The sequence below is a fragment of the Sprattus sprattus genome (assembly GCF_963457725.1).
Source record: "Sprattus sprattus genome assembly, chromosome: 5".
Classification (NCBI taxonomy): Eukaryota; Metazoa; Chordata; class Actinopteri; order Clupeiformes; family Clupeidae; genus Sprattus; species Sprattus sprattus.
The window spans coordinates 33,791,847-33,809,154 of record NC_137924.1 but is presented as its reverse complement, the minus strand read 5'-3'; the positions used below and the strand labels follow the sequence as shown (position 1 = coordinate 33,809,154).

At 42.8% G+C, this 17,308-nt stretch overlaps 1 protein-coding gene across 1 annotated transcript; it reads left to right on the top strand.

Moving 5' to 3' along the window:
• Nucleotides 1-997: 997 nt before the first annotated feature.
• Nucleotides 998-7,839, top strand: lss (lanosterol synthase (2,3-oxidosqualene-lanosterol cyclase); the record flags this gene model as incomplete). The annotated part of the gene is made up of 20 exons (XM_080839999.1): nucleotides 998-1,118; nucleotides 1,365-1,473; nucleotides 1,642-1,763; nucleotides 1,861-1,957; nucleotides 3,424-3,559; nucleotides 3,643-3,751; nucleotides 3,862-3,980; nucleotides 4,268-4,365; nucleotides 4,483-4,510; nucleotides 4,614-4,670; nucleotides 4,816-4,887; nucleotides 5,111-5,161; nucleotides 5,332-5,481; nucleotides 5,987-6,083; nucleotides 6,202-6,307; nucleotides 6,554-6,619; nucleotides 6,717-6,797; nucleotides 7,043-7,213; nucleotides 7,358-7,436; nucleotides 7,702-7,839. The coding sequence occupies exons 1-20, from the start codon at nucleotides 1,040-1,042 to the stop codon at nucleotides 7,837-7,839; spliced, it is 1,965 nt and encodes a 654-aa protein (XP_080696125.1). The 5' UTR covers nucleotides 998-1,039.
• Nucleotides 7,840-17,308: the final 9,469 nt, after the last annotated feature.

Genomic DNA, 17,308 nt, shown 5'->3' with positions numbered 1-17,308 from the left:
AAACCTGTTCGGAAGGTATCCCGCTGAGCTATGGGAGTCGTAGTCCATAAAGAGTTTCTGTGTCTGCCAACTGCGAAGATGCCTCACGAATTACACTACATTTACCTACAGCAGTATGGTCTAGGGCGTGACTCAACGATCAGATGAAATTTCAGCCCCCTTATCTCACAGTAAAATGCGGGTCTATCAAATACTTAGAGCCGAATGATGACTGAAGGAACGTAAGTAAAAAGTGGTTTTAAGAGACATTTAAGCTATTTTAGTTTCTGGACCAACTTCGGCAGCTTTTTTAATATGAGGCGTAATAGCATGCTCAATTTGAGAGGCGCTGGCACTTATATGTCCTACCGAAATAATGCCTTGCTAATTCACTGAGTTTACATTAATGTCACTTATTATATACTCTGTGCGTTGTATTCCTTCATAGCCTTGTTTAATCTTTGTTGAGAAAGAATGTTTCAAGTCTCCTTCTAGTAAAGTAGGCCTAGCATTGATTTTGGATTTGCACATTGTATCCACCAAATTCAGGTGTCTACGGAGACGAGGTGGACCCTACAAGACAGACCCCGCCACAGATCTCACCCGTTGGCGACTGAGTAATGTAGAGGGCAGGCAATGCTGGAAGTTCGTGGAGGATGGGGAGTCCGTGGAAAGGGACTTGAGCGTGCTGGAGGCGTACTCACTCGGACTAGACACGGTAGATAATGACGCTGAATTTGACCATATTTCTATTGAGATATAATGAGGATCACATTTTCAAACCAATGTAAATCTGGAAATATAGTGCCAAGTCCTTTCGAATCTGATGTCTACGGTCTACCCTATCTTGAAAATATGCAGAAGTAGTGTGCAAAGCATTATGGCTATCAACTTTGTGAGAGGATAACTTCAGCAAACCAACAATAAGTCTCTATGTCTTATTTTATTTCATTTTTATCCCTTTAATTTAACCTTAACACATCATACCCTCTTATTCTAGGGCAAGTTCATCCCTGACTTCCCTGCTGCCCAAAATGCTGTGGAGGCAGCCGTGAAAGGTATGGAGTTCTACAGCCACCTGCAGGCTGAGGACGGCCATTGGGCTGGGGACTATGGCGGACCTCTCTTCCTTCTGCCTGGTGAATATCAACACCTCACACGCCATACTCTATCATCTTACAGTACATGTATTCACTATAAAGGGGTGTTGTGTTGTGTTTGTACATTTGGAATATTATGTTGATGTCATTAGCCTATTGCTCCAAATGATTTGTTGTTAATTAATTTATCTTTTTAAATCAGTTCATCATAATTACAAGGCCTGCATCCACACACTTTTGTTCCACTGCATATGAACTCAGCATGCATATTACTGTTGTTACTAGGCCTGCTGATAACATGTCATGTGGCCTCCATCCCCCTCCCTGATGCCTGGAAGAAGGAGATGGTGCGCTACCTGCGCTCAGTGCAGCTTCCTGATGGAGGATGGGGCCTGTGAGTACCACGCGTCTGGGCAATTTCATGTCAACATTAGACCAGTTCATCACATTATCTCCGTAAGACTATCCCGATTTACTGCTGCATAGATTAGTGCATGTCTGCATGTGTTTATACATCACACTGTAATATGGAACACTGGAACAACTGTATATTTTCTGATAGACATATTGAAGACAAGGCAACTGTATTTGGGACAGCCCTAAGCTACACTTCTCTGAGGATTCTGGGGGTTGATCCTGATGACCCAGATATGGTTCGGGCAAGAAACAACCTGCACAGTAAAGGTCTGAACTCATTACATGCATGGACAGGGCTTATTGATGTTGCTTCTAACACTGACCAATTCTGTAGACAACTCTCTCATAATGCTCCATCTTACAGGTGGTGCAGTGGGAATCCCATCATGGGGTAAATTCTGGCTGGCTATTCTGAATGTATACAGCTGGGAAGGCCTGAACACTCTTCTGCCAGAGATGTGGTAAGCCCTCCAGTCTCCACCAATACCTAATTTACCTACATTTCCCTCGGGATTAATAAAATATCCATCTATCTATCAATGTAAAGAATCAACAGCATTCCCATTTGTGTCATTGTTTAGATCAGGGGTTCCCAACCTTTTCGACTCCGAGGCCCAACTTTTCGTATTTGTAACAGGTCGGGGCCCAACAGATTTTAGCGAATCTATATTCCGTTAGGCTAATTGAATCTATAATCCATTAATTCTAATTAATAAGCGATTGTTTTGTGTGAGAAAAAGCAACATCAGCACCTGCCACAGGTGGAAGCCTAGAAATAAATAAAAGAAAATCTAACTCTAGATATTACATCAAAATTGTATTGTGCACCAGAAAACAACATAAATACACACAGAGAACTGAATTGCAGTCGGCCTAGGCCTATTTGTGCACAGCAAACAAGCAAGGAAATGAAACCAGAAAAGACCCAAAAGATAGCATACTCAAAACAAGTGATGGAACATGCAAACAAGACCACTCAGCTATGGCTAAATAACATAGGTGATGCTTCAGACATGCAAACAAATAGGTTCAAATAGGTCAATATAACGATTAGAATAATTTAAATAATGAATTAAATCTGTTGCTGCAATCTATTATCAACATAAATAGCACCAATCATTCCTGGGCAGTCGTTTGAGTTGGTAGCTGTCCACAGAAAAGCATATCCACTCCAATTATAACGCACAAAAACAGCAGGAATGCAACTTTACTGACGTCCATCGAATCCTATACATTTACAAGTAATCACTTCAGACAGCGTGTATTTTAGACACTGTTGTTTAATGGTATTTTTTTCGTGCTCTCTCGCCGTCAAGCAAGGAATATATGCGAAACACAATGCTGCCACTCAACGGTAAATCGTAACAATTATCCCCTGAAGTAATTCGAACCCCTCAGTCAGCCCTCCGTCTTCAACTATGTTGAAGAGCCGACAGTCACCACCAACCCAAACTGATACAGCATTGGTAACCTTGTGTGGGTTGGCAACCATCTGTGACAGCTAAATTCAGCTTGACAAATGTTACATACAACTTTAGATTTGTCGATTGTTCCGTCATTTTGCCTCTTAAACAGAAACTTTCCGCCAAACAATACTGACTGCAGGCACGTGCTGGTTTCTTGTCAGTGGTCAACGCACACCGGAAGTAAACAAAGTTGCGTTAACTGCATTCAAATATTTGTATCACATTAATCTCGGCCACAATAATATCATAGATGTACGCGTTAACTTTGACGTCCTTCATTAATATTGTTCTCAATTTAAAATCATTAACTCGCTCCGCGGCCCACCAATGAGGGGGGAAAAAAATCTGAAACATTTTCGCGGCCCAATGGATAGTGCTCCGCGGCCCATGGGTTGAGAAACCCTGGTTTAGATGTTATCTGAGTTTCACTGATCCCACTCCTCCATTCCCTGTTCCCTTAGGCTGTTCCCTACATGGATGCCAGCACACCCCTCCACCTTATGGTGTCACTGCCGACAAGTGTACCTGCCCATGAGTTACTGCTACGCTGTCAGACTTTCTGCTCAAGAGGATCCCTTAGTTCTCAGCCTCAGACAGGTGCACTGATTCTTCTTCACCATTAGGTGGCAGCACAGAAGCAACTCCTAGTCTCTCCTGACCTCCTTCTCTGTGTCTCACAGGAGCTGTACGTTCAGGACTACTCCACCATTGACTGGCCGGCACAGAGGAACAATGTTGCAGCCTGTGACATGTATACTCCTCACAGTACCCTACTCACAATGGCCTACTGTTAGTATTTCTTCTGTGCCAATACAGCAAATATTTATCATTTATATCATATCATTTATAGATGTCTTTCAAGCCCAGTGTGTAAATACACGTAAAATACTATTTTCCAGTGGTAATGAACGTGTATGAGGCCCACCACAGCACCTTTCTGAGAAAGAAGGCAGTGGAGGAGCTCTACGACCACATTCAGGCGGACGATCGCTTCACCAACTGTATCAGTATCGGCCCTGTGAGTAAAGACCCCACCCACCCACGCATGCAGGCAGTACTGACAGCATGAGTCTGAGTCAGGAGAAGTTCCCTCTCAGATTGATATTGAGTAATCCACTCATGTAACCCAAATGACTCACTTCCTTATGTAGGCTTTCACCTCAGGATCCCTCTCGGCTATTTTGAGGTTGTGTTTTAAGTGGTTTGTTTTGAATGGTGTTCCTTGTAACATTCATGTTGTCATTAAATGACAAATCAACTTGAGAAAATCTTAGTTTTTCCTTATCTTTTTTTCTTTTTATTCAGATCTCCAAAACCATCAACATGTTGGTACGGTGGTATGTGGAAGGGCCGACCTCACCTGTCTTCCAGGAGCACGTGTCCCGGATTGCAGACTATCTTTGGTCAGTCGTGCTCCTACCCACTCGATTTGTTTTAACACCAATAGTGCAAAAACTCAGTGCATTTTTATGGGTGTAAAATCGTGAGTGAACATTCTGTTTTGTTTTTACTTCTTGTAGGATTGGTCTTGATGGAATGAAGATGCAGGTGAGCTAAAACCAAATACATCTTATCATTTTTTTTGTTTCAGCAAGGTTTTGGCCTATCGTCATCAAATGAAAAACTCACAATAACATAATTTATGTTTTAGGGGACCAATGGCTCCCAATTGTGGGACACCGCCTTTGCTGTTCAAGCATATCTGGAGGTGATGTATGAAAAAATAGTGTTTGCATTGAAACAGTAATCATTGCTTTAATGGAAATGTTTTAAGAAATCGATGAATGCTGACTGGATGTTTTAGCCTCACCCTAGCATTCTTTGTGTCCCTTCCCTTTTCTTCCCCTATGCAGGCCGGGGCGCAGGACAACCCCAGGTTCACTGGAACGCTAAGCCGTGCCCATGAGTTCCTCGATCTCACTCAGGTGTGGACGATATGTTGAACTGATAGAGCCCCAGCTTATGTGTCCGCCTAGCATACCAGAACACCATGCTGCTGGAACTCTGTTGCGCATTCCTCCACGTCTTTCAGTCCTCTTCTGGAACAAAACATTTTTTTTGTGACGTGAAGATGTCAGTATGTTGTTATATTGATAAAAGAGGGTGGTGTACAACAACAGTTGTCTCTCTTGTTTGTTTGTTTTTTAGATAAAAGAGAACCCTCCTGAGTATGAGAAGTACTATCGTCAAATGAACAAGGTACACATTTCAGAAAAGATGTTAAAATTTCATGAAATGATTAAATTGAGAATCATTCTTACTACAGTTAAGATGAATATGAAAACTCTCTCTCTCTCTCTCTGTGCGTCTGTGTGTGTGTGTGTGTGTGTGTGTGTGTGTGTGTGTGTGTGTGTGTGTGTCCGATGCAGGGTGGTTTCCCCTTCAGCACCAGAGACTGCGGCTGGATAGTGGCTGATTGCACTGCTGAGGGCCTGAAGTCTGTAATGCTGCTGCAGGAGCAGTGTCCCTTCATCACTAGCCCAGTCCCAAAGGAGAGACTCTTTGAGGCTGTCAATGTGGTGAGTGCTGAAGAGGCCATGACACAGAGCTGTCTTTGCTTCCCCTAAGGCTTTCCAATGCAGTGGAGCCTATTTAGAGCAGCCATTTTAGATTACACATCTATCCCAAATTACTTAAGTGGGATAGAATGCTTGATCAAAGGGGTGTTGGATAGAATTCCATGGGTTTGGGCATCACCATATGCACCTGAGTAATTATAACTTATTATTATATAATTATTATAGTTTATTATACGGAGGAATGTCTTCTATCGTTTTTGCGCGTCGGAGTGTTGTTCGCCCCGTCGGGAATTATTTTTGGAGAATGACCTCCGGACAATACATTATACCTTACATAATATATATATATATTATATATAATTATTATAATATACATATTATATATAATTATTTTTATATATAATTATTATAAGTAATTGGTCAGTGCAAAACTATGACTCAGATCCTTCAGATCTAATGAAAGTGCTCTACAGTCTCTAAGTCTGTGGTGATATGTGTGTTGTAGCTCCTCACCATGAGGAACTCTGATGGGGGGTTTGCCACCTATGAAACCAAACGTGGAGGGAGGTTACTGGAGCTCCTGAATCCCTCTGAGGTCTTTGGTGAGTCAAGACTGCAGTCGTATGTCAGAGGATGAAGGATAGACATCATTTGTTGTCCTTTCCCTTCTTGGATTCACTTGAATTCTGCACTCCAGTGAATGTTCTTTTCATCCTACAGGTGACATTATGATTGACTACACATATGTTGAGTGCACTTCAGCTGTGATGCAGGCCCTCAAACACTTCCAGCTTGCCTACCCAGAGCACAGAGTACAGGAGATCAGGTGAAAGAAACACTCAGAAACCTGATTAATATCTATTCTATACTGCATGTACCCTGTAAAAGTATCTTAGCTTTTCTGTGCTGTATTTACCCTGTTATAATATCTTATCAATTCTGTACTGTATTTACACTGTAATAATATCTTATCTATTTTATACTGTATTTACCCTGTAATATTATCTTAGCTATTCTATACTGTATTTACTCTGTAAAAGTTCTGACCTTCCGAACATCAAATCTAACTCAGGTCTACTCTGGAGGAAGGACTAGAGTATTGCAGGAGAGTGCAGAGACCTGATGGATCATGGGAAGGGTAGGACCTTTTCAACCCAGCACCACCTCATGTGCAATATGTGGCAATGATCAGGGCCATTACGACATGTTTCTCTGTCTCTCTCCATCTCTCCCAGGTCATGGGCTGTGTGTTTCACTTATGGCGTCTGGTTTGGCTTGGAGGCATTTGCATGCATGGGTCATACCTTCCAGGAGAAGTAGGTTGAGATGTCTTATGATGCAAGTTTCCGTTCCAGCCAGCTATCCAGTTCCTCTGTTTGCTGCCAAATGTGTGCTAATGTGTATATTCTATGAAGTCAGGAAAAGAATACACATAGGGAGTGTTGAAGAAGACATTACTCTCACATTCACATTCCTTACACCATGAGAATGAGAGCAGAGCAGAGCAGCCCTCTCCTGTATGTGCTGGTGGTCATGGTCCCCCCTCTCTGCCCCCCCACAGGCCGGCGCGTGCGGAGGTGCTCGGTGCCTGCAACTTCCTGCTGGCCAAGCAGATGGAGGACGGGGGCTGGGGGGAGGACTTTGAGTCGTGCGAGCAGAGGCGCTACATGCAGAGCAAGAACTCCCAGATCCACAACACCTGCTGGGCCCTGCTGGGACTGATGGCTGCCAGGTAACACTAACAGCCGCGTGTCAGCCACAGTTGACAGAGCATAGGTGATGATAGATTGTGGAGGAATGCAGTTCTGAATTGCTGCCAGTTCAGTTTTTTGTAACCGAATGTTCTCCAAATGTTTGTGCCATCATGTACCTTCAGCTGCCCTGATGTCCGAGCCATTGAGAGAGGAATTAAGGTTCTTGTTGACAAGCAGCTGCCCAATGGAGACTGGCCACAGGTAAATCTGTCTTCCCCAAGAGACTTTATTTCTATAGTGTCACGGTAGTGTTGGACCTCACTCAGCTATGCGTGAATACACTTGTTATAGGACACTAGTGTGCAGTACCTACCATAATAAATATAATTTGATTCTGTAACCTTAGGAACTGTTTTGTTATATAACGTATTTTCTGTCATGGCCGTCATGTGCTCAGTCCTGATCCTTTGGGATTTAACTGTGACAACCTGCAATGATTGTGTTTTCCCTCCCCTGTCCTTTGAAGGAGAACATTTCTGGGGTGTTTAACAAGAGCTGTGCCATAAGCTACACGTCCTACAGGAACGTGTTCCCAGTGTGGACCCTGGGACGCTTCTCACGCCTCTACCCCTCCAGTCCCCTGGCTGGGAAAGTCAAGCTGTGAGGCGGACACAGGAGGACACAGGGGGACCTGGTGGCGTCACCTTCTGCTCCTCTTCAAAACAAACCTTTTGCTGCTACTGATGGAATAGTGTGTCATACCTGTATCGAAACTATTCAAGATGCTACTGAAGGAATAGTGTATCATAACTGTATCAAAACTATTAAAGATGTCTTAGATGAAAACTAATTTCTGCCTCTGCCAACCCAGGCCTTCCACACATGAACACATATTCTGTGTTTGAAATTTGTATAGGGTGATTAAATATAATTTTGTACATTGAGAACAGTATGACTTTGGTGTTTATTTGTCCTTTGTCACACCCCTTATCATAAGAAGCTCCCTTATTTGCTTAACACTAGACACACAACTTTTTTTGGCAGATAAAAAGCACTCACCCCTGATCACTGAAACAAGCTTACTAATTTTAAATTCTAACTGGAATTTGATGTTGTCCATCAAGCTTCATTGAATATGAAATACAATATGAATTTTCCTGAAATACCATTAACTAATCGTTAGCAGAGAGAACAGGCTATGCTCCATATAAGTTATTTTAAAGTGCAAAGGATAATTTGAATAGATTTACACGAAACAAGTAAATATCATCATTAACTAATTTCAGCTAGTTATTTAAATTATGTCAATGGTTCTTCCATTAGCCACTGTAACACATCATTAGGTCATTCTTTATAGAGCCATAAAAGTAAACATTATTTCAAATGATTTCACTTCTATTACAACATTTCTTAAGATCAGGCTCTTTAAAGGACTCAAACAATGTCTGAACAACCAAGAGAGAGTTTTAGTTCACCTGAGGTGAAGGTTAAGATCCCAAAGATTCCACCATTCATTTATGTGAGAAAGGTCATCATTGTTGTGTTAGATATCTTAAAAGGTGTAAAGTTCATGTAATGCAAATATGCAAAGCCTCACTCACACTGATCGATCAACACAGTCAAGATTGATCAGTAAAGCAATTCAAGCTAAATGATGCCTGGATGAAAAAAAACACTAAGAGGTTTGAGAGATTTCAATACAGAGCTTTGCTTTGCAAACACTGTTCATGTTGTGTAATCCATCGCCCTGGTTAACCCAAGAACAACCTGTTGATCATATCTGGCCATTTGAAGCAATTCAACACAAGTTACAGAAAGAAGGACGAATGTAATGTGAGGAGTGGTTGCAGATGGAATGTAGATTTTGGCCAAGTGACGAGTGTAGGAGGTAGGGAGGGCTTGATTGATGGGCAGCAAAGTATAAACTGAAAAGACTAGCATCCGTCACCCCTAGGCGAGGCAATGATGAGTGGTATTGAGCAAGTGTTTTGATTAACTTAAAAAGTTCCACTTCCTCAGACAATGCTTTGTTTTGTCTTTCAGCGAGAGTGCCAAACAAGAATGTGTTTAACTGACAGCACACTGTTTTACCACACAGCTCTCTACTCTTAAATAAAATATTTAGGGAATTTGCAGATAATGTATACTGAACATTTGATTGTGCCACAGATTATTCCTTTGTACTGGAGGTTTTTTATTTCTCCCTAGCCTTAATCTCTCAAGCAATTCATTAGTGACTTTTTTTAAAGTTAAGATATGAATCATTCGGCAAAAGGTCATGGGGATCACTTCAAGTTAAGAAGACGTACTGAACCGATGTGATACACTAGACTGTTTATTAACAAAGATACTGAATGTAAAGGTATAGAGACTAGTACTATGCATTTTTGTCTGAATTTTACTTTCCATCATATTTCTGATCAGGGTACCTGTTGAAAAGGAAGCACTGTCTCTACCAGTACTTTATTGTGAGGCTTTAATGCCTGTAAACACACTATCACTGTAACAATTTGAAATTAAAATGTTATAAAGAAATGTGCAATAACTGAACAAGTTAGCCACATCCTCCTACCATAACGGCATACACAAAGTAACTGCTGAATATTTAATTGAAAACTCCCAAACATGACATCCACCTATCAATACGCACAAGACCCAAGGGGGCTGGTGAGAAGGCGTGGTGTGGTGTGGTGCCTATAACTGGCATTGCCTCCCGCATGACACACACAACTAAACTTCTGCATCTTGTAAGTATCCACCTTTTACAGCCTTTGCTCCTTTGAACAGAAGTGTTTGACTCTGATTCTTTTGCCATAATACAGAGATAAGTCATTGTGATTTTGCACAGCAATGACAATATCTGCATTGTTGGTCAACTTTACTCAGCTGGTATAACCAGAATTATTTCATTTTTTTCAGTTTTCAGTGATCTGGGTAAACCTGCTTAGATTCTTGGGATATTTTCAGGTATTACAGAGAATGGGCACAAACTTGTGTGCAGTTGTGATATTAGACTAAATCCAGCAGAACAAAGCTTTCGTGTCATGTGACTTTAATGTGTGCTAGCCAATGCACTATGTCCTCAATTTGTATTACTGTATTTTAATCTTGTTCAAACAACTTGCAGCCAAGTCTAACCGGTTAGAAAGGTTCTCAGGTCAGTTTATAAAGGGTGTGTCTCGGTTTGGTTTCTTAATCCTGCCTGTTATATCTTTGCAGATCTGAACACAAGTATGTTTGGCGGTTGTGATCCGCCTGAGACCCAGCAGGGTCAGGGAGGACATGGACAAGGCCATGGACATGGACACGGCCACGGACATGGACATGGACATGGACATGGACATGGTCACGATGTGGATCACGGACACGGTCACGGTCACGGTCACGGTCACGGACACGGACACGGACACGGACACGGACACGGTCACGGACACGGTCACGGTCACGGACACGGACACGGTCACGGACACGGTCACGGTCACGGTCACGGTCACGGTCACGGTCATGGACACGGTCATGGTCATGGTCAAGGCCAAGGCAAGGTGTGCTCTCATTAAAATATCATATGAATCTGAATATGAATGGATGTGTAAATGTATTTCAGTATAGACCCTCAGCTTTAAATAGAGCGCATTAGGGACACGAGTCTCCCTGTTATTTCATCTGAGATTCTGAACCATTCCGTGTTGTCCTTCCCAGGACTCTTGCAGCAGTAGCAGTAGCAGCAGCTCCAGTGGGAGTGAAAGTGATGGATGCGGAGGACGCCGCCACCGCCCCCGGCGCCCCCGCCGCCACCGTGGCCAACGCCGTAAATGTTGCCGCAAGTGCCATCATGGAAAGTACAAGTATGGCAAGAAGAAGAAAGGAAAAGGAAAGGTAAGATCTTAATGTTTGCAAAACACTTGTCTTGCTCAGAATGCCTATATTTGTTTTAACTAATGCAAAGCATCCCCTCCAACAGTCCCCTTACAATGAATGAGACTTACAGGTTACAGGTTTTCTTGCATAAATCAATGCTCCATAAAAGACTTTAACTAACTTGTGATCTTCTCCACTCTTTCTCTGTCCCCACGCAGCACTCTGGTGGCAGCGACTGCAGCAGTAATAGCTCTGATTCAGCTTAGAGCGTCAACAAGAGGACTGCCTCGCCAAACAAGTTCCAGGCACTGCTCTTCACTCTGCACATTTGCTGTCATAAAAAATCTATAAAAAACAAAGCTTTTATTGTTGTGCTTACCATCAAAAAGTGTGTCATTGCATTATGCTCAACTGGTATCATGGCAGGTGTAATTTCAAATCAATTCAGAATTTTTTGGGTTATTTCTTCTGTCTGATGTTGATCAATAAAATCTGATCGAATACATTTGCTGAATTTTCATATTGAATGTTTCTTGTGTCATTATGTTTCGGTTTATTTGGCCAACAGCTTGCAAGAAGTATGTGAAGTAATATAATATAATAACTACTTACTAACTGAGAGTGAGGTCATGCCGAGAAATATTTCCCGGCATGATCGAACGGTCAATGTTTAAGTTGTTTATTATATGGCATTTTTCGCTCCTTTCATTTTGTAAATGAAAAGAAATGGTAATTGAATACAGAAAACATGTTGTTTTGTCTTCTCACAACACAATGTGTTCCAGGTGTTGAGTAGCATCCAATCCATCCTTCTGTCCATACTTGCTAACTTCAAGTTACAATGATCAATAGAAACTGGACAAACCGGCTCAGCTAAAACGGCTTTAATTTACAGTAAAGTAACAAGACACGTGATTCAAACTAAAGTCTTCATCATCACTTTCAATAAAAAATGTTTGCTGTTTCTGAATTTCCTCATGGGTATTGATGTCTTTCAATAACACTCATTTTGAAGATTACGTCAGAGGGCAATACGGATCCGTATCAGACCGGCAAGGAGGGCAATACGCGGCTGGCATGACAACGCATTAGCCTATCAGAACGCTCATACTGTCGTTGCCATATAATAATACAATATAATATAATATAATATATAATGTAATAATCCTTTGTAAATGAGCAGATTAGCTCTTTTCTATCAGATTTCTGAGCTGGCCACAGTTCCATTACTGCAACAACCCCTGTGGTAAATGACATAGCCTATGCTTTATTTATTGCCCTGTCAAAAGCTTTTGATACAGTCAACCATGAGATAATTTTTGGCAAACTGGACTCCCTGGGGTTTGATAATGTCTCCCTTAGATAGTTCAAAAACTATTTCACGGATAAAACACAATGTATAGATGTTGCAGGCCTAACATCTGAGGCCCTAGTAATTCATTCTGGTGCCCCCCACGTCTCTATTTTAGGCTAGATGATAGGCTGCCATTTTTATCACAAGTTCTTGACCTAGCTAAGAAGGTTCAAATTAAACTGGGCTCTCTTTATAGAATTAGATCTTGTTTTACTTTTGAAAACCGAATGTAAATAGTGCAATCAACAATTTTGTCAGTTCTTGACTATGGTGACATTGTTTACATGTATGCTGCACCCTCTACCTTAAAACTCCTGGACTCTGTATACCAAAGTGATATTCGCTTTGGCACAAGAGACGCTTTCAGGACCCACCATTGTAATTCATACAAGAATGTGGGTTGGTCCCCTCTAGCAGACAGGAGAGAAAAACACTGTCTTTTATTTGTTTATAAAGCCTTAGTGGGAAAACTGCCTAATTATCTATGTCACTTTTAAAATTTAAATTCATCTGTCAAAACACACGGTCACAGAGCCACATATCCCTTGAAACCCCCCATACCAAAACTAATATAGGTAAAAAGGCTTTTAATTTCTTTGCTTATCATAAATGGAGCACTGTTCAAGCCATTTAAACCAATTTAAGAGCCTTTCTGATGCTTAGGATGTGCCTCAGTAGCCTGGTGACACCAGCCTACGTATTTCCGCCTGATTTGATTTCAAGCTCATATGTAGTCTGGCCCAGCCCCGCCTAACATCGTTTCCAGGCTTCACCCTACAACCGCACCAATCAGCGAACAGTTCAGAGCTGTGACGCAAAACTCGCCTTGTGGTAGTCCAGCGGAGTTTGTACCAGCATAGCAAAAATGGCGACGGAGGAAGACACGAAAAGCTATCGGAGAAGTTGTCTCAACTCTCAAGAACATCAGAAAATTAAAAGGAGAACAAGAGGATTGTCTTATAAGTTTTATGATTGGAAAGGACGTTGTAGCTCTTCTCCCAACTGTCTTTGGGAAGAGTTTAATCTACCAGATGGTCCCATTAGTAATGGAGAGACTCGGGAGATCGAATGCTGATTGGTTTAGGAACTCCAATGATTTTAAACCTCAAGATAAGCACCCGCCCATCTCGGAAACGAAAATGCATGCGCTATGTTCCATTTTCCCTACCTACCGTACCTCAGTGGCGGTCCGTGCATTTCACGACTGGGCCTTCAGCGATGTCCTACACGATGTTAAACTGAGTGAATCCACCTCCTAATACCATCATTATGACACCATGGCTCTCGAACCATTATATTTATACAGAAAGGCAGTATAAGTGAGCATTGCATCACCTTAACATAGTCGAGTACAACAGACTTTATTAATATTTCCGGAGCATTTAAAATCAATACACCCGTATTAACAATGCATTGAGAGTAGTAAACTCTCAGTTATATGATCGCTTGGATATTACTGTCACAACTTAAAAATAAAAGGCGATTTTCAGGGATTAGTCTACAAAGTTTTATTAAGTCTACCGAAAGTAGCCTATGAGAGCTTAAACAAGTTTGTCCACTAAACATCGCATTGTCCCACCTGCAAAGCAGTTTCATTAAACTTCCCATCCTCACGAAATCCAGTTTTTCTTGAAAGTTCCGTCTTGAAAATGGCGTTGTAATTGTATCAAAAACTGGAATTATCAAGTTGGTGTAAACTAGTTTATTTGAGTTGGTTAATGTAATTATATTTAGTCTTACCAATTGAAACAACTAGCATAATAAGCATTGAAACCGATGTACGTCGTTTTCGCATTAGCCAGCTAAACTGAGCACTGAAGCACTGCACCGGTCTGCCTCAGTATCCAATCAAAGGACGTTTACGTGTCACGTTCAACGCGAGGAAAGAAATATTCCGGGCCTTCTAGAAGGCCCAGTGTCGCCAACTCGAAATCTGATTGGTTGTCACAACTGTCTGTTTCAGTTCATTCAACTTAAATGAACTGAAACAGCCAGTTGTGAAAACCAATCAGATGTACACGGGCCTTCAATGTGAATTCTGAAGGCCTCAGGGAAGAATTCTGTTCTCGGGGAAGGTTTTTCGGAGCGTGGCAACACATGATAGCTGAAATATGATTGGATGAAAGCTCTAACATAAATTAACAACGCTGGAAGCTATGAAATGAAGATAATGGACTATGAGGAATAATTGAATACATATTTATGAAAAGAAAATATTAAAATTAAATGTATTTATTACATTTATTTTCTGATGATGTTTAGGCCAGCAGAGAAGGCCTTGAAGGCCCTGACGGACCACCACTGCCGTACCTATACTTATACGCAGTACACAGTACACACTCACTAGGTACGCAGATTCTCAGCAGGTGAGTGCTGTTCCAAATCTAATACTCCGTGGTGCACTTACCGGAAATTATGATCGCGACAAGCCCCGGGTTCGTCTTTTTCGAGCTGAGCGGCTCTGCCTGGGTACGCCTCTTCCGCTACGTTGACAAGATGGCGGCCGTTGAGTGTGGAAAGTGTACCCTGGTTCCACACTCAGCGTTTTGACCGTTATGAGTACAGATACGGGTCCTTTGGGTATACTTCTTTTCGACGTGGAAATGGGAAATCGGAAAACGGAACACCCTACATACTCAAACTAAGGATGGTAGGTACGGAGGGTATGGACAACGGAACAGAGCGATGGGGTTTTGCCAGACTGACTGACGGAAAGAAATGGAGTCACAGGCTGGTGATGGCCAGGCTAGTGCCTCAGTGCTGTTGTTTTAAATGATTTTCAGATAAAAAAAAAACTTTTTTTTACTTTATATATTTTTTAAAACTTCTTTCTGAGATGTATATATGTGTTTTGTTTATTTATTTAGTCTGTTTTGTTTTGTTATGGTTTGTTTATTTATTGTTCATCTGTAGACCTGCGCGAGCTACCCTGTCTCATTCATGGCTGAGTGATACCCTCCGAACGCAGCGCTCCAATCTCAGAGCGGCTGAGAGAAAGTGGCACAAATCTGCAGCACAGGACGATCTTGCAAGCTACCAGACACTGCTGGTCTCCTTCTCATCCAGCATCACTGCTGCTAAGAAAACTTTTTTCAATGACAAAATCAACAGTGCAGCTGATGCTCGGAAACTATTTTCCACCTTCAAAACTCTGCTCTACCCTCCTCCTCCTCCCCCAGCTACTAACCTCACAGCTGATAACTTTGCTTCCTTCTTCACAGAGAAAGTGGCAGCCATTGGGAAACAATTCAACCAACTGTCTTCCCCCCCTAAGGGCGCTACCATCAATAACTCATCGTTTCCCTCCTTCACCCCTCTCACTGAGAGTGAGGTCTCCAAAATCCTAGCAGGTAGCCTTCCAACTACATGCCCGCTGGACCCTATCCCATCCAACATCCTTCAAGCCATTTCCCCTGCCGTCCTACCGGCAATAACACAGGTGATTAATGCCTCTTTTAATTCTGCAACATTTCCTTCTTCATTCAAAGTGGCTCGAAAAGCCTGCTCAAAAAGCCGTCTCTCGATCCCACTCAGGTGGAAAACTACCGACCGGTCTCACTTCTCACTCTCCTATCTAAAACACTTGAGAGGGCAGCCTCCAAACAGGTCACAGAGTTCCTGTCAACAAACAATCTCCTCGATCCAAACCAGTCTGGATTCAAAAGCGGTCACTCCACCGAAACAGCCCTGCTATCTGTGACAGAGGCCTTAAAAACAGCTAGAGCAGCAGCTCAATCCTCAGTTCTTGTCCTGCTTGTCCTATCAGCTGCGTTTGATACAGTCAACCACCGCATTCTTCTGTCCATACTATCAAGTATGGGCATCTCAGGCAAGGCGCACTCCTGGTTTGAATCGTACCTCTCTGGGCGCTCATTCAAGGTGTCATGGCAAAGTCATCTATCTGTACCCCACCACCTCACCACTGGGGTGCCCCAGGGGTCGGTAATGGGACCACTTCTCTTTGCCATCTACACCACCTCGCTGGGCCCTATCATCCGCTCGCATGGTTTTTCCTACCACTGTTATGCCGATGATACTCAACTGGTTCTGTCCTTCCCTCCTGAGGACAACACTGTTTCGGCACGGATCTCAGACTGTCTTGCTGATATATCCACATGGATGAAAAACCACCACCTTCAGCTGAACCTGGCCAAAACAGAACTGATGGTCTTCCCAGCCAAACAGTTCATCCACCACAACATCAACATCAAGACTGACTCTTTATCTCTGGCTCCATCCAAAACAGCAAGAAACCTCGGGGTCATTATTGACGACCAACTAACCTTCACAGCCCACATTGCCTCTGTCGCGAGGTCATGCCGCTTTGCGCTTTACAACATCCGCAAAATCAGGCCGTACCTAACCCAGTATGCCACCCAGCTGCTGGTGCAAACCTTGGTGAGTTCCCGCCTCGACTACTGCAACGCCCTCCTAACGGGCCTGCCGGCATGCGTGGTAAAACCACTACAGATGATCCAGAACGCGGCGGCGCGCCTGGTGTTCAACCAACCAAAGAGGGCACATGTCACCCCGCTACTCACTGAGCTCCACTGGCTGCCGGTAGCTGCTCGCATCAAATTCAAGTCACTTATGCTGGCCTACAAAGTGCTTACTGGGTCTGCTCCCACCTACCTAAATGCTCTTGTAAGGGCAAATGTTACACCCAGGACGCTGCGCTCATCCAGTGAGCGTCGTCTGGCACTGCCCCCAGTGCAATCCAGACTATTCTCAGTTGTAGTTCCACGTTGGTGGAACAACCTGCCTAGCACTACCAGAGCAGGAGCGTCCCTCTCTACCTTTAAGAAGCTCTTGAAGACCCAACTCTTCAAAGAGCACCTCCCTTCCTTCTGGCACCTTGGCTTAACCTGCACTTAAGCAGAAACAGGCCCGCACTTCTTTTTTTATTCTTTCTATGTCGTTT